We start from the raw sequence: 18,368 nt of genomic DNA, 5'->3' as shown, positions 1-18,368 counted from the left end.
AATGTTATGATTGTTGACACTTTGATTATATGTCTGCACTTTAAGCCTTGGGTGAACGGGATGAAATCAAAGTGTAGTGTGTACTTCCGCCTGCACTGGATGCATGCTCGCTCCCGCGGACGGGGGATAAAATTCTTACCGGGGATAACTACATTGGCACGCCACCGGTACTATATAACAATTGGGTTCATATATTTGTAAATCTCACTGAAAAAGTCAGTGCCTCACCAGCCACAAACTTCTCAGCACGTCTCTGATTATTGTGGTCATGTAAACATACTCTTAAATTGGGACTAGTTATCCCCTATGGAGTTCTTGCATGCTGTGTTGGTCATGTGCCAGAAAGTGCCAAAGTATTTAAATTATAAAGTCTCTCAAATACATGTCTTTATTAGTTTGTGGTGTGTCTTGGTCATCAGGGTTTAATGCATTGCATATATCAGAGGATGTGTGTGTGTAATATTGCATGTGTGAAAGCTTGTGTGCAAGCATGTGGCACATGAAATTCAATCATGTAATCATACACCTGTCTATGTAGCGAGAGAAAGCTCCCATGTCATGAGTGATGCATGTTGTTTAAAGGAGGGCACTTTCATGTCCACTCAAAATGACAACAAACCAAAAACTAAATACAGTGGTGTTGTTGTGGTGTGTTTATGCATGTGTGTGTGTGTGTGTGTGTGAGCAAGTGTATGTGCGTTACAGACAAAGCTTTTAAATGAGCTTGCAGGTCATTCAGTGTGGGCCTGTGTCTTACACAAAGGGGTTACAGGGGTTGTGACAAAAAGGAATTGCACATGCCATCGATATAAATCACTTGCCAAATGTATTCAATTGAAATGATAAATGTGATAACATTTCATTCATGTACTGCATCTTTGTGTGTGCTTTTGTCACAGTGCCTGTCATTGTGCGCTCACCTGCGTATGATGGCTGTCCATGTGTCTGTGCAGAGAGGCAGAGCTGGAGGAGTTTGACTTGCTGTGACTCTCATCCTCTAGCGACCCTGAACACACAACATCAAAATCACAAACATCTCACTGTAAATCCTCCCACACACAGACAGGTACAAACTGAAGGACACCTTGCTCTTCAAACACAAGCAATATGAAGAGTGGTTGAAAAAGCTTTTCTCATGCAGGAAATGTTACCGAAAGACACTGAGCATTTAAGGAATATGAAAATCTGTGCGTCCCTTTTTGTCCGTTCAAAGCTTGGTAAAAAAAGGCTGTCTCCCACTCTGCCCCCTCAACCTGGAACAAGCTTCAGCAGGAACTAAAGCTGTCCAGCTTGATTCCACTAAAGGATTTTAAACTTATTTAAAAAAATCTGGAGAGTTCATCTGTGGGTGTTTGTACTTGCAACCTCTGATTACTGCACACTAGCATTTTGAATCTAACATGTTTTATGTTTTACTTTATTTTTTGTCTCTGTATTTAATGTCTGTAACTTTGTCTTGTACTGTTGTTACATAAACAGGTCTCTCTTGAGAATGAGACCTGGTGTCTTAATGAGATTACCTGTCTAAATAAAGGTTAAAGAAAAATGTTAATGTCAAATACTTGAGCCATTGGAGATCTGGTTGCCGTTCTCCACAGGGGCCGGGCTTGGGCAGTGAGGAGAGTGGTTGTTTGCGTTCTTGTCCTGAAGCTGCAAAGATGGTGAGGTTGGGGCCGAGCCACAATCTTCCCTCCCTGGCAGATTGATGTTAGAATTGAATCCTGGGGGAAAAATTGTCAAAAAAAAAGAATTGCATGTCAGTGCATATCATATACAGTAGTCATTAGATACAGTTAATAATGAGGTTTGATCATGCACGTCATAAAAGTAGTAGTCTCCAAACAGTTGCTTTAACTGGAAATATTGCTAAATATTATAATGCAGCTATTATTGTTCATGTTATAATTTAGCTGATTACATGTTGATTTCCAGAATAATTTCTTCACCCAAAGTGCAAATATATCCTCGTCTTTTGAACAGTATTCATCCACTCTATCTGTGAGGAAGGTGACATGATATGGCTCTGCCCCTGCTTCTCAAGGTTCACATGCTCTCACACATTAATTGAGTAAGCGACTGTTGGTGCATATGTGTACGGGACTCTGAATTTGTCAGCTGCTATACCACACTGAGAATGTGTGCCTACTGGTCCCCACAGTCACAGTAAAAGAAGACCAGATAAAAAGAGGAGGTCCATTTCAGGGTTGCATGCTTGGGGACAGATAAGTCAGTATGTTTGGATTTGTACAGTGAAGACTAAAACGTGGGAGAATTGGGACATTAATCCAATTTTGGGAAATGCGTGGGTTGCAGTTAGGTCGTGAGGTGTCTAATGACAGTGGTTTCCTGAAGCCTGCCGAGACCACCTGCCCTCTATCCCCTGGCATTCCTGTGGTTTTCTTATTCCCTGAGGATGAAGAAGAGGGGGGAAAGGCAGCTGCTCTTCACAGAGATGTCTGGGATAGCAACTGTAACCCCTGCCACTCCCACAGCGTCAGGTATCACACCCGCTCATTTAACAGCAGAGAGGGAACGGAAGTAGGCCATCCTGTTAAGCCCATCGGTATCCCTGTGCACTCTGATCTAAGCAGACCGCCATGCTTTGCCTACTCAAAATAACAGCAAGGTTGTGAACCCCAGTGCCCGGTTCCCGTCACATGCATTGTTTCCATGACGCCAGTGTTTCTCTATGCGCAGGTCCAGGTGCTGACGAAGCGCAAGACATGACATGAGGCCTGTGCGTCAGTCTGTGCGCTCGCTCTCATACCGTCTCTTAAAAGGAGTTTAGCTTGCTGCCCCTTCAATTTGTTACAATTATAGAAGTATGACACAACTCTGTCAATCCAGCAGCTCCACAATAATGTGACCCCTGAGCACGATGACTGATGACAACAACAGCTAATACTTTCACTTGATTGAATTTCTCCAACTGTTCAGGATGTACTGTTTGCTGTTGAGTTCTCACACTGCCTTCAGAAGAACATGAGTGAGCTGTTAAATATTTGATACCCATCCTCATCATTCTACTGCTCATGTATTATTTACCCAGCCACAACTAATACACTTGGAGGAAAGAGAGAGTCAGATAAAAACACAGCAGTACTTCTACCTCCTCTCCTATGTCTGAGAGGAGGTAGAATTCACTTTTATAAAAGCACCACAAACTAATCTCTTTCTGGGATGAAACCTCTGACCTTGGATCCCCCCTTTCATTGACTATGTTTGACAAATACATTTGGCCTCATTATGCAAAGGTCAACCTTTGCATCAGTGTCAGAGCCTGTATGTGCGCTACATTTAGTGAGCTGAGCTTCAACACGAGCCTTCCTAGCTAGATCATGCTTACAGTGCAGTGTGATGCTAAGTGTGCCAAACCAGGAAGCTCATTAGGTAAAGTTGTTAGAAGGCAGCCACAGCAGACAAAGGGCACTGCACTGGAGACTGTAACAAATGGGCTGCTTCAAGTGGGCCAAAGGGGGTTGATAGCTAGAAATCCTGAATCAATGTAAGGAGTTTCTAAATGTAGAGAGGGGGATTTATGAGTAAGGCTGTTGGGTGCCGGACTGCCGGTGCATCTCACAACCCTACTGCTCAAACACAGAGTATGTGTGTAAACCTGCATACACAAAGAACAACACACAAGTATATGGGTTTATTAATTCCCTACAAGCCCACACTACTACTGCTTTACAGGAGGTAATCACCAAGTACCCAATAGATCATGTGGCACAGAGCAGGCTGAGATTTTTATCATGAATTCATCACAGTAGCAGATCACATAATGAAGACATGCACTCCTAATGCACAAACACAGACAAATACTGACATTCAGGTGGGTTGAATTGGACCCACTGAAAAAAATTCACCAAAGCAAAGGTTAACTCACATCCAAGTACACATACACCCACACAGCAACAGATTCACATATTTGTGATTTTGTCGAATTTGGCACAAGTAATTACAACTTTAAATGGACCCATGAATATCAATGCATTAAAAATACAATGATTGGAGAAAAAAGGGATGAATGGAGAAATGGTAATTTATCCTCTGGTGATGTTCAAAACTTGAATATGCGCTGTGTTCTTCTCTATGACAGTGTTTCAGACGTGTGAAACTGTGTTTGAGTGTGAGTGTGCATCTGTGAGTGAGCATTACTGACAGACCTCCATCTCTCATCTTGCGACCAGATGTGGACTTCCTCAGCCGGCTGCGTCCAGAGCTAAAGAGAATGTTGAGCTCATCCAGGGGGCTGGTCAGGGCTCTGCCATTGGCTGGGTTGAACAGCAGGGGAGAGGAGGAGCATGATTGTGCTCTCCGAGGCTCCGGACGAGTCATCTTCACTGGGGAATAGGGAGGTGGCTTCCCCAATGGTTCAATACCTACTCTTTGAGAGGATGACATTTTGGGGGAGTCCGAGCTCCCTGTAACAGAAGCTGCTCGAGTCAGAGACAGGAAGTTTGCCTCAGGCGGAAAGGGGAAGTGTGAAGGAGGCCTGTAGGGGGGAGGTGGGACATTGAGGGGAGCAGATGGAGGTGGAGGGGTGAGTGGAGGTGTAGACTTCTTCTCTGGCATGAGGACAGTGAGGCTAGGGGAGGAATCAGCCCTCTGGCGGGCATACTGTGGGGACAGGGGGCTGTCTGGGCCAGTCGCATAGTTTAGGTTTGTCTCAAACACAGGCAGCTTCTTTACCTCCAGTGGGGTGAGGGGTGACTCGTCTGAAGCAGGAGAACAGGTAACAGGGGAGGGGGGAAACACAAGGAGAGGTGGACGGTGGGGAAGCAAGTTAGGGAAGGGAGCAGGGATGTCACAGCTGCCATCTTTGCCATGCAGAGTTTTGGGACCTCCACTATTGAACGTGCTCTGTGAGTGAGTGATGTCCATGGCAGTGGTCAACCCTGCAGCTACTCTTTTGGTGTCCCCACTCTGAGGAGGAGATGTTCCTAATCTCATCAGGTCCAAGCCTAGAGCCTCCAGTTTGGCGGCCTTAGCAACCAGAGCGGCAGAAGTTCCACCATCTTCGTGAGGGAAATATTTCATCTCCTCATAAACAGCCTCTGAGTCAGCCAGCTCAGGGCTATCAGGGGGTTCCTGTAGGCTTCGAGCCCGTGGCTGGGAGCCCAGCATCTCTATATAAACGTCCTCTTCATCTTGGCCCTTGTACAGGCTCAGTCCTACCCCCTGTGGGGCATCTACAGAGGCTGCTTTCTGCATCAAACCACCAAACCCTCCAAATACACCAACACGGGACAGCAGGGCCAGCTTCACATCAGCAGGTCGCAACTGGTGGATGTGGGGTGCTACAGCATTGATGTCCTCATACGAGCCTGTCAGCTTAGTGTTGGGACTGCGCTTAGGTTTGGGTGGTGGCACCTTCCTCATGGTTGTGTAGTCATCACTGTGGGGCCGGGGCTTGGACGACGCTGAGGAAAATATAAAAGATATTAGACACAGAGAAAGTAAAGGCTTTTGGTTACAGCACTGGTGGTCAAAAAACCGACATCTGTTGTATCTTCTAAATATGAGTAGAGCAGATATACCTGCTGGGTCTGTGGGTGACAGCTGTGACTTTGGTGGGCTTCCAGCTGGCGAACAATACCCCTCTGGAGCAGGGCTCTCTTTGGCTGCCATCATCAATCCCGCACTCACTGCTTCATAAGATGCACTCAGACGAGTGTTCGGGTCCCTCTTTGGTTTGGGAGGAGGTTGCTTTCTAGGAGAGGACAGACTTCCTCCGCCTGCCCCGTCCTCATTGGTATGAGCTACCTGCTGAAAGGCTGGTTTGACGGTAGGACTGGCAGAAGAGTTGACCATGGCGAGGGGGATGGGTACTGAGCTAGACCGAAAGTGGCGAATAACTCGACTACCCCCGTTGACAGGGCCCTCTTTGATTTTTCCACTTTTCTCCAGAACCCTACAATGGGAAGAATAACAGAATTCTGTAACACTTTACAATAAGGGATACATTAATACACTAACCATTAATAACATTGACTTGCCATTACGCTAAGTCCATGCCTAAGCATTAGTAAAATAAGCATAGATAATGCTTAACCAAGCATAAACTAACCTTTAAAAAGCATTAACTACGCATTAACAAACCGTTAATAGCGAAAACTAAGCATTAAGAACAGCTAATGTACCCTATTGTAAAGTGTTTCCCAGAATTCATATTTAAATGGAAGAAAGAAAAAGATTGTCTGACCAGTGGTATTTTCTCAATCACTTGTGTTTATTCATGCATTTCACAGAAGAAGAGCAAGCCTCTTTCTAGAAGCACATCTTTTTCCCATCCAATAATTTTCCGATTCAGATTGAGTTAATTACATTGTTTGGATCATCAGTATTGTCAAACTCAAGATATGTCTGCTTCAACTGTCAAGCCACAGATATGAGCTAAGGAGGCCAATTGTAGGATAAAGACCAAAGAGATTATGTTTTTAAATCTAATCTCCTTGCTGTAATTTGATAACATTCAGTTTGATATTTCCTTTGCTAATCTGTATCAGCCATCTGTTCTACGGCTGCAAGCGGGGCGTGGCTGAGCATGTGTGTGGGTGATGTGGGAAGGCCCCTAACAGGGGGACCTACAGAGGAATTATGTGAGTTTGGGTGACAGTGTGCATGTGAGCTTGTTTTATGTGTCAGTGTACAGAATTGTGTATGTCCACTTTAAAACGCAGCAACCATGACTCTCCCTTTGAGGCTCCCTTTACTCCTGTCTCATGTCCCAGCAGCAGATGTTATATGCACAAGGACACATAGAGGAAACAGAAATGAAGAGCAGCATTTTTTCTTATTGTCCAAAATGGGGTGATACTTCCTAATGTTAAAAATAATTTAAATAAAGTCTGCTTAACATTTGTCTAAGATTATGTTTTGAAGCAAAACAACTGTATGGTATGAGAAAGCATATATGTTCAGTGAACACATATATTTTGTCCACATTTGTAACCAATCATTGTCAATCTAATATTCGATACACAAGTATGTATCAGTGTCAATAATGAACAAAATGCTTCCTCATACAGGTATACATTAACAGGTTTATGCTGAAATGCATAGGTCACATCACATTCCAGGCATAACCATGAACAAGAAAAAAGCCCTATTTCAGTGATAATATAGTAGTGTAAATAATCAGTAGCATGGTGCAAGTCTATCATCCAAACATCATTTCAACTTTTTGATCAAATGAAAATGTGGCGAGACCAGGGACAAAATAACATTAGAAATACAGAGGTCAATGAGGAATAATTTATAACTGTTAAGTATTTTTTTGTCTCCAGTTGTGAACGAGGGTGTGTATGTTGTGAAGGTGTTAGCTAGTTTACCTCCTGACAGGCTGATCCTCCTCCTTGCCCACCGGCTCAGGTCTCTCACCAAGAGGAGGGCTGTTGCCAAGAGTGTTGAGGTTACCATGGCAGCGCAGGCGGTCACTCTCTCGTGAGATGTCCGATGCATTTTGGATGACCAACTGGTCGTAGGTTCGCAGTCCCATGTCTTCAGCCCCCTGCAGGAAACGCTGCAAACTGCACCCTTCTTTCTGCTGTAACGACAGCCTGCGTTGGACGCGCTGTCTGGCCAGCCAGCCACGCACCACTGAGAAATAAACAGATTGAATCAGAATGAAACAAATGAGGAAAAGAAGAAAGAGCAGTCACAGGTGTAAGTTAAAGAAAGATAGCCAAAACCAAGAAGCACGCTATGGATTTTTGCATTATTATTTTGGATATTACCTTTCTGACATGTGATGATCTTTTTACGAAGCTGGTAGCAGCGATCGTTGAGCTGGTCAGCCTGCCAGTATCTAAGAAACACTTTACTGCTGCCCATCTACAAACACAAAGATGCAAGTAATATCATTAAACATATATACAAAAGCATTGTTGTACATCATCAACAGCTTCTGGGAATAGCCAGCAGACCCAGTGAGGCTGTATTCTGTTGGATATCTCAGAAGAATGTGGCATGCTAGTTGAGAATGAGATGTATGATGATAATAAGTGGGTGTGGAGTGTGGGCAAGGAATGGGGTTTGCATGTTGACACTGAATTGACTCCCTGGGATTGGGGGACATTTGTGGGTGGGGCAAGAGAGTTCACAGTTTACCAGGTGCAAGGAGATGTGGGTGTCGCATACTTCTACAGACATTATTCATTCCAACACACGCAACTTGTAGGATTGGTGTGTTTTGGTGTGTGTGAGTAAGGGCTATAAGAAAGGTGTCTGCTGAGCATTGTGGGGGAGTATGCATGCGTGTGTGAGGCGGGAGCTGATGTGACCTCTTGGGTCACACACTCAGACACAACAGCAGTCTGGCAGACAGGACAGAGAGGGGGGTGGACGGGTCCATACTGCTGTGAGTATGGATCTGTGAGGAGAATGATGATGAGGTGGGACAGCTGGAACGTGTTGTCAAAGATTCCATGGGATCTTTTCAAATAGAGGGTCAGGGATTAAGTCATTTGGCAAATCTTTTGTTATTGATGGAGACAGAAAAAGAGGCAAAAAAGAGGCAAACACACACCTGCCATCCCTGGAGTTTGGACAGTTGCAGAACTGAGCGACATCTCTCCTCTGGTGACAATTTCTTTTTGTCCCCTAAAGTTGGGACCACAAGGTCTCTATATCTGAGACACACAAATAAAAACAGAAAACATTTGAGCTGCAGGGACAAAAGATATCAAAGTGCTGAATAATTTTTTTTAGAAGAGACATAGGGACACCCCCTCTGTTCAGAAACAATGGGTGCAAAGGTTAGTAGGGTCATACAGCCGAACAGCATCTGTTCCTATTGGTGTTGCCAAGGGCAACCGTTGCTATGAATGGTCAGCTGGATGGAGAAACACTGGTTTGTTTGTGCCTGGGATGGTGCGGGTGTGGGGAAAAGTAAGCAAGATAAATGTTGATGTAAAAAAAAAGGAAATATATATTAACGTGATACACATGTCACTATTGGCCTTTTTCATAGATGTAAAAGCACATCTGTGAAAAAGCATGTTAAATAGCACGGCCATTAAACAAAAGAGCTCAATGGAATTCAGCTATCATTAATGTTATTATTAACACCTGTGATTTGCCTGCTTTGCAGAGCTGGACCTAACCATGAAGTGATATAAATAGTTAGAAGATACTTGTATAATTATTATCATACTATAATAGTTATAATAATATTGCAAACAATTTTAAAAGCCTGAATAGTGGATGTTTCAACCAGTTTGGTATTCACTGTTTCACTACAAATGATTATATTTATTTAAATGTTTTTCATAAGAAATCATAAGGAATAACATGTACTTTCAACCTTTGTATATGTAAGGTGATTTCGTAATAATAATAATAATAATAATAATACTCAATTTGTTGTACACTACTTTGATAATTATTTTCCCCAAGTAAGTCTACTAAACTCTATTGTCAATTTCTGCAATATGTGCCAGACATACAGTACAGAGAGATCAAAATTACGTTTCTGTCTGACCCACGGTGCAATAAGTACAAAAGAATAAACTAAGATGAGTTATACGGTATATACAGTACAATAAATACATTCTAGATGAAGTGTGAGGCAAAATCAAACAGTATAGAAAGTAATAGATTGAAAATGTGCAATATGAAGAAGATTATTTACAATATGTGCAATAAACAGTAAACTAAGAAATTGAAAATGTACAATATAAGGGCATGACAATGTGCCTATAAATATGTATTTGACAACTAAAAATGTCTTTGTTTACCATTAAATGTCATAGTATACTATCAAATTGTAATGTTATAGCTGTACTATGGCATGACAAAAAAAAACACATACAATACTAAAATCACATAGCTACTGTAAATATTAAGTTACTGTATACTTATTTTTTAATTATTAATCAATAACTGAGTGATCAAGTGTTTCTGAAATTATATTCATATAAAATTGAGTCCTGCTTTATAATATAATGTATCTCCTGCTAAGGTTCATGACATAGAAATGTAATTATATGCCTAATAAATAACCAATTTTATATTTATTTCTTATTTTGTATTCTCAAGAACATGTTACTAGTTAAATACAGTAAGTACATGTACTGTATATATTAATATTAAGTTGATGGCGCATAAAACACATTTTCAGAAAACATAGGAACATCAGCAAAGCAAATTTTACACAAACCCTCAAACTTCATATCAGTTGGTTAGTGCATTGTGTCAGTCAGTTTTATTTCCCTTCTGTTATCAATGAGAACTAGAGCCAGCTGATGATGTCACACATATGATGGGGGAAATATAACAAGCAGATGGCTAGAAGTATAAACCACTTGTGTTGTCAATAGTGAGTAAGTGAGGGCATGTGGACGTCACGTTAGGTATGTTTGATTTGCAGCAATGGGGTCTGACTGAACTCTACCTAACCCTCTCTCTGTATGGTAATACCAGTCTTGTAGACAGCGCACACTGTCCCTTTGGGCCCATAAAACACAAAGGAACTCTGTAAACTCATGACCTCTCCTATGAGGATATGAAAACCATCGATGGTCCTGGCTTTTACAATACCCAAGGGGGCTTCATGGAGTCAAAAATGTGAAACAATCCTTTTGATAAGAGTTTAAATGGGGGGGCTACAAGGCGCTAATGCAGTTTTCTGTGACCAAAGGGCCATCAGCGACTACTGTTATTGAGCATCACAAAGGTGGCAAAGAAAATGCAGCTGAAATTGAATCCACTCACTTCCTCTCTGAAGCTGACAATAGACAAGTCGCCACATCCCTAAAGCCTATTGGCTTTGTTTAGTCATGTTTTTCATCCCAGTAGTCTGAATGATGGATATTCCAGGGGAATGACCCACAAATGGGTGTATCCATCACTAGGAGGAAATGAGGACGCACTTGGAAGTGGCCAAATAGAAAACATGACCTGTATGCCTTGGAGCTGCATTTGTGGCCTACACTAAGAATACTGATGCGTCTTTCATATCCACCACATGTAAAACCAAAGAAATTAGAAAAAGCAACACACATAAAGGGCAGGGTTTTACAGAAACAAGGTTCAAGTGGTAGTAGTTGACCTTACACATTAACAGAAAATGAACCCAGCCACAAAACACATATTGTGTCATAAAAGACAAATAAAGGCCACAGTAAAATAGATTTCCTCATAAATCACTCTGGTTACCAGGACACTGCATCATGGGACTACTATTACTTAGTGAAGTAGCCTGCAAGGTTCCCTGTGTGCAAGTGTGCATTTGTGTTCACAAGAATATAGCAAGATTAATGGCTGATTTATTGGCCTGTCAATATGATTAACCAAAGCCTGAAAGAAGGACACATGTAAAGATAAAAATAAATAAGAAACAGTACAAAATTGAGATGCACATGACAGAAACAGGCAGAAAAATAATGTCATGGAGGAACTGAAGAATTAAATAAACAACACATTTTGGTATCAGGAAGGGAGAAGAGCCAGGAAAATGAAAAAAAAAAAAAAAAAAAAAAACTAAAATTGGTGGTTCACAAAAGAAAGCATGAGGGGGAGAGGATGAGAAATTGTGTGAGAAAGCGGTCTGTGAAGACAGCAGTGTAATCCACCCCCACTCTGCAGCAGCTCCCCCTTGGCTAAGACTGTGTTCATTCATTGGCCCTGTCTGTGTTGAGCCCAGTGGAGGATAGAGAGAGAGAGAGAGAGAGAGAGAGAGAGAGAGAGAGAGAGAGAGAGAGAGCGAGAGAGAGAGAGAGAGAGAGGGAAAGATATGAATGGCACTTGGGCTGGCATGACTGGTGTCTTTGTGAGTGGCAGCCACTTAAATGAAGCATAGCCTAAATGTATAAACAGCAGAAAGGGGAACATGTCAGACAAAGGCACACTGAAAAGGTCAATTTGTATGAACACAAAACACACTCATACCCAGCGCAAACCAACCAGTGCTAGGCAGAAACGCATCAGTGAGTAAAGCATGAGAGTAAATTCATAACTTCTTCAGTAACAGGTAAGATTACAATACACATTTCATCAATTCAATGTTAACTCAACTCAATTAATGTTTTTGTATTTCAACATTTTGAGAATTCAGCTTGTTTGCTGATTTACCAAAAGGTGGATGAGAGTGTGTGTAGACATTAACTCTAAAGTTGTATTCATGTTGCATCATACTGTAAACCTACATTAAAAAATAACCAAGGTCTTGTCAAGAGTTGATGTGCTGTGGCTCTATTGTGAGACAGAACCTTAAGAGTAGTGCTTGCAGTCACCTGGGCTAAGCTAGCTGTTGATGGTCAATAAATGTGTGGGTGTGTGTGTCTATATGTACATATCTCTAACTGCAGGCTAGTTGCTTGAACATCTAAGCAACTATTTCATCATAAGAGATGAGGAGTTGCTGGGTTGAATAAGGGGATATTAAAGTCGAATGTAACTCATGATTCTACAGGTCAATAATAAGCAACACAATTGCTTTTTCAATAGTGAGGTTATTAAAAAGTAATTTTTCAACATTTAATTTTTAAATTTGTCATGCTTAGTTTCTGTATTGGATTTAATTGTGTTGTGCTTTACAAAGCTGAAGGCATGTTAGTTTTTTTTTTTTCATCTTGGGTGGACTGGACTGCCTTTAATTTGGCCTTATATCACAGTCAGTCTTCGACAACCACTGTCCAGAGTGCTGATCCTGGGTCATTTGTACTGGTGGGGTCGATTCCTGCTGCAGGGGACTTGATGGGCAGTAGTTTGCCCTGATTCATTAAGCCATTATTATGATATGTTCAAATCACTACACTGTATTACTGTGTACCAGATCTTGCTTGCATTCTCTTAAATGCCCTGCTAGACAACCGACGGAACACAAACACTGCCTCTGCAAGTTGGGTTGGGTTTTCAGGAAGCAGCCAAGCGTTGTTGTTTGCTTTCCCTTATATAACATCTTATTCAGAATAAAAACCTTATAGCCATGAACTGAATCCATGAGCTGGACCATATTCATGCAACAACCCACCAATTTCTCGAGCCCTGGAGGATCAGCCGTCCAGATGTATCAATGTGAGGTGATACATCAGGTGTGAGTGTCTCATTCTGGTTAATAACTTTCTGAGATTATTGATCAGTTGGAATATTTGCCTATGGATGTTGAAAATGTACACCCTGACAAGCAAATACAAAGCTAAATTCCCTACTCTACCTTCAGGTACTTGTCTGCTCTCCTTGCTCAGTAATTTCTCAATTGGACAAGCAGTACAGTATGGAGGCTAAAACAGTCTTTTCTAGCTTTCTATCTAACTGAACTAATCATTCAGAAAAAGATTAGGCCCAAGAGGGAAGTCAGGTTTCCAAGTTTACCTTGCCTGTATTCCAATTGATGCATGTGAGTACACTGAGATCTCCCAAAGGAATCAGATGGACCAGAATTCTGCTTTCTTGGTTTTATGTGTCAGAAGACATGCCATAATTCTACAACTGAGTCTTTTGTGTGTGTATGTTGCTAATTCACACCATGCTAAGCTGTCCAATGATACACCTCCCTGTAACAACCTGCAGGAAGTAAAACTTCCCTACCATAACAATGCTTACAATGTATCTCTCTGGAGCTTTCCATCTCTGGTTCATCTCTGCTCCCTCTCCATCAGCTGCCATACCACTAGACTAGCTCACACAACCATATGGCTTACCCATCAGCTTTCACAAAAACGCTCACAGAGAATATTTCAATTACAGCTTGAACAATGACACTGTTGTATGTACAAGGTTTATCCATCCAAAACACACAAGAGCTGCTGAACGTTTGTTGACTGACAGAACAACTACCTTAATTGGCTTCACTTTATCTTATATGGGCCTAGTTTCCAAGGCCTAATTCAATTCCATGTCCATTGTCTGAGTCTCACTCATCATCTATTTTGCTGAGTGTAGCTATATTTGACCAGAAAATATGATGTGTCATATACTGTACCCTTTAAACCATTCCCCTAACCGATAGGGCTTGGGTAGTTGCTGTTTGAGTGTTATCTACCAGTCCAATAGAAAATGAATTCAGGAAGGGAAATCTGACCAGAAACTCATTAGCATTAAATAAGAGTGTGAGCCATGGCTTTTTCTCCTTTAGCATTACAATGCATCATTGCCTAGGATGTTTTTTTTTTTTTACCGGTCTTTAAGCTTAAGATGTAGTATTTTCTTTGTATATACGTATTTGTTTCAAATGTTCTGTTAATACAAGTTTGTGACACACACCTACAGTCTGTGTGTGTGTGTGGTGATGATGTTTACAGCAGGGTAGTGGAATGTGACCAGCTTTGTGCTCTCTTATTATCTGGTAGGAATGTTCACGTTAATCCCTTTATCCTCAAAAAGAGAGAGAGAGGGGAAGACGGACTGAGGATGGGGAAAACCAGATAGAGATAGACAGAGAAAAAGAGTGAGTGAGCGAGAAAGACAGAGGTAAATCCTCACAGTATTCCAATGGTTCTTAGAATCAGAGGAACAAGAAGAGAAATATTGGCATAAACAGCCAAACAGAGAGAGAGAGAGAGTGAAGGTGAGATGAAGGAGGTAGCCTGAAAGAAAGACATTATTCTCTCTGCTCCTCAAAATAACAGTAGAAAAACAAGTGACAGAGCAAAAACATGCCGAACAAATTCAAGTGCAGGACATAGAGACCTTGCACAGCACACAACTGACCGGTTAGTGTCTGTGTCGAGCTGACATGGGAAATGTGATAGTGGTATTCATCTGCTGCAATAGACTCCCATCATACCCTGAAAAAGCCGTTCAAGGCCATTCTGTGCTCCTAACAGTACGGGTTGCTATATCTTATCAATGCCAATGTGTCAGTCTGCATGTGAGTGTGTGATCCTGTTCATGCCCTGTTCATTTGCAGCTGTAGATAAGGCATATGCTGTCAAGCTTTCAGAATACCTTGACATGCTTGACCCATCACATATGAGGTCACAGTGGCCTGCCGGGAGCGTAATGTATCTGAAACACTAAAACCAGTGAGAAAAAGAAAAGAGACAAAGCAATCCAGTATTTTTAAGACTTTTCCTTTAAAGAAGAAGCTGAAAAAGAAGAGGAGGCTGTGAAGTGAATTAATAAGTGTACAGTAATAGAACAATAACTTCAGGGGGCCATATGACCCCACTCTTAATTACACAACATGGTCTGGCACTGACCTGCTGAGGAAGCCTGGGAAGGACAGGCGGACGGGGTATCCATAACGGATCATGCGCACCATCTCAAGCACCCCGATGTATTGAAGCTGGGTAGACACATGGAAGCTGTCAAAACTGTCTGGCTGACCATTGGCGTTAGGGCGCACACACTCCACAAAGTGAGGATTGCAAGCCTGCAGCTTACTGATCACCTCTGACAGCGAGTTCTGAAAGAGGCAAATGGAAAAACAAATTTGATTAAAGCCCATGTAAACCCACATGACATCTACAAAAGTATTCTAACTCTGTAATTCTGAGAGTTTGGTGCATGATAGTAAGCAAGAAGATAAAGATATTGTCATTAAAGTTTGATAAACTTTACAGTAATTCAGTTAAGATGAGGCATGAATGTGTATGCGCCTACAATGGCGGGGCAGGTAAAAATCCTTCCCAATGTCTGTTTTGATGGTTTTTATCATGTTTTATCACACTTACGGATCTGATATGATGCTAGATAACTCGCTGCTTGAAGACTGCAGTTCATAAATGTGGTGACGTAGGGACGAGGGAGGGGACTGCTAAATGCAGTCACTGACAGGAAGTTAGCTAAAAGAACCATTTAGCTCACAGCACCTTTACTCTCCATTATTATATTGGTTGAAAGAGTATTGTTGTATATGACATTATGTACATTATATTTACTAAAAGTTTATTTGTATAGTAATTGTGTTCAATATGGCAGTGGAAATAAAAGGCCATCATTTTTTGACAATGGCATTTTGAGGTTCCAAAGTACCGTTTAAGCACCGGAACCGTTTAAAAAATACCGAGTAGTAACCGGTATCAGTAACCGATACCCAACCCAACGTGCTATGCTCTGGTTACAAAATAAGTATCTTGAACCAATCACGGCAGTTCTCTGCCAGAATGTTTTATAAAAACAATGACTGTTGCCATGGAGATCGTTTGATACGGCCACGCTCACACAGTCCTGTCAAACGGTCTAGAAAGTAAAAACAGCTGTATTTTAGCTACGCTTTATAATATTTAGGAACATTTATTTTCAATCTGATTTTTGTAAAAGTTTATTGAGGCACCCCACTTTGACATCATATATTGATTTTTTACTACTGTATACGAGACCAGGTTTCCAGAGGCTTTGAAGACATTTGTTAGCATTTTGGTTGTAAGCACTACAAACAGTACTGTTCCTCTTGATTTTGTAAGTTGATTTGTGAGTCACAGTGCCTGAACTGAGATCACTTTGTGTTCGAGACAAAGTGGTCTGATTTTGGGGGGTTGCTTTGCCTCTGGAGGAAGCTGAAAAACAAAGAGCTCTTTGCTTTTTCTAAGGGTGTGTGAGTGTGAGGGAGCTTTTCTTCAAGCCCTGAATTCACAGATACTGCATCCAAGGTCAAGCAGACACACACATATGCCAACACGTCCACATGCACGTAAACACTAACATCTGTGTTTTCGCCACTCCTCTGACTGACGTCAGTCTATGTTCTGCATAGCGTTAGGTACAATGATCAACCCTCAGCCCTCATCTTTGAATGTCTCTACCAGCACTCACATTGCGGTACTCCTTCACGACATGCGCATGCACACACACAAATGAGTGCGCATGGCACACAGTGGTTGTTGTTCATTGTTCATTCATTCATGTGGAGGGCTTCATGCTTGGGTTGGTACAGCATCATTCTTCAGCCCACTCTCTCTTTCCCTGCCATTCCCTGAGGGACTCGTCAACCACAAACCCACAACTCTGATTGTGCAACACACTGGTTTCATTCAAACCAAAGGTACTGCTTCTCTGAACCACATTTCATCTTCCTTGCGTCACCAGCAGTCACTGAACTGCTTTCCTCGAACTGGATATTTATTGTTTCTTTATATAGCTATGGAATCACACTACCCTACCCCAAAGGTGTCTTAGGGATGCACACCTCAGCATGCATAGAGCAATAGGCAGGGTACATACACAGAGATAAACACATGGACAATTTAGAGTCTGACACTTGACCAATGTTTTTAAGGACTATTTAATGATAAAGCATCATTGTTGATGACTGAGAGAGGTTCTTAGTTTTTTGTAGGACAAAAAATGCGTGATGAGTGGAAAGGAGTGGCTCTTACCCTCAGCTGGATAGCCACTGTGATGGGCCCACAACGCTCTAGCCGCTGAAGGAAGGAGCTCGACCCTTTCTTCTTCAAGATCTGACAATGAAAAGAGATAATAGAAAGAAAACATACGATAGCTGTTCATCATACTTTAAGTGAGCACTCAGAAACTATGGAATAATTACAACATAATAATCACATATTAAGATCAAATTATACAGGCTCTGCCTTTGGCTTGAAATTACAACATAACACCTAAACATCCCTTAGTCTTTAATACAATGTGGGATGTTTTCAAGGTACATTGAACAGTCCTGTTACACCACCTCTGTTTCATACATTGCATCCCAAGCTGATCCATGCTATTTATTGTCTATATTGTTTTTTATTGTCTTACACTCAAGTGTAGTGGCCTACATCAATATCTTACTGTATAAGGCTGCTGGGAAAGATCAAGGAGGTAATTATGTAAGCCAGTTCTCTAGATGGCTAATGAGCCACAGAGACACCAAGCAGAGACCTGTAGGAGGTTACACAGCCAGCAAGCCTTTTCAGTCACAAATGTGCAACAGTAGAATAAACATAACATTTAAAGTTACTAAAAGGAGACTGAACACAGATAAGGTGATGATGGACCTAAAAAAGGAAATGTATTGAGGTTAATTCTGAATATCTCTTATGCATTTTTCTGATTGAATGTCATGAGAAAAGTGTATGATCACATGACTGTGTGTAGATGTGTATGAATGCTTGCAGACTTTTGACCTAAAACACATCCAGTTCCCAAAAGTCTTATTTAAAGCACTGTGGTTGGAATAAGCTTACATTTTTTTATTATTATTAAATAATTTTTTCCCCCATTTGATTTGATCTTTAGGCAGAGCAGTCAGTTGCCTTTGTGTGGTTCATGTCAAGTCTTGTGCTCACAGCACTGTGGTTAGCCTACTGTACCTTGGTAAGGTCATGGCACCGCTGGGGCTGTGGAGTGACAGTGTTGGCTGATGGCATCCTGTGGAGCAACAGGGCAGCTTTTGGTCCTCTCAGCCCAGCACGGCCCTCAGCAGCTGGCACCAGAGAACCAGTCTGAGTCAGCTTGGACTGGAAGAGCTGCTGCAGTAA

The 18,368-nt window shown here is 41.8% G+C and overlaps 1 protein-coding gene across 1 annotated transcript in view; it reads right to left on the bottom strand.

The window, feature by feature from the left end:
- The window catches only part of myo16 (myosin XVI), a gene marked incomplete at both ends in the record, with an annotated part of 90,997 nt that overhangs the window by 17,782 nt on the left and 54,847 nt on the right, over positions 1–18,368 (bottom strand). Inside the window, 10 exons of the mRNA XM_080037585.1 lie at positions 921–1,006; positions 1,563–1,721; positions 4,167–5,423; positions 5,541–5,914; positions 7,335–7,602; positions 7,740–7,836; positions 8,531–8,633; positions 15,147–15,352; positions 17,265–17,345; positions 18,201–18,356. Of these exons, the coding sequence (XP_079893711.1) occupies positions 921–1,006; positions 1,563–1,721; positions 4,167–5,423; positions 5,541–5,914; positions 7,335–7,602; positions 7,740–7,836; positions 8,531–8,633; positions 15,147–15,352; positions 17,265–17,345; positions 18,201–18,356 (2,787 nt within the window). The remainder of the gene's footprint in view (positions 1–920; positions 1,007–1,562; positions 1,722–4,166; positions 5,424–5,540; positions 5,915–7,334; positions 7,603–7,739; positions 7,837–8,530; positions 8,634–15,146; positions 15,353–17,264; positions 17,346–18,200; positions 18,357–18,368) is intronic.

Source organism: Ammodytes marinus (assembly GCF_949987685.1).
Source record: "Ammodytes marinus genome assembly, chromosome: 12".
In the NCBI taxonomy this organism is placed as follows: domain Eukaryota; kingdom Metazoa; phylum Chordata; class Actinopteri; order Uranoscopiformes; family Ammodytidae; genus Ammodytes; species Ammodytes marinus.
Note: the sequence above shows the minus strand (reverse complement) of the source record. Positions and strands in the feature narration are given on the sequence as shown.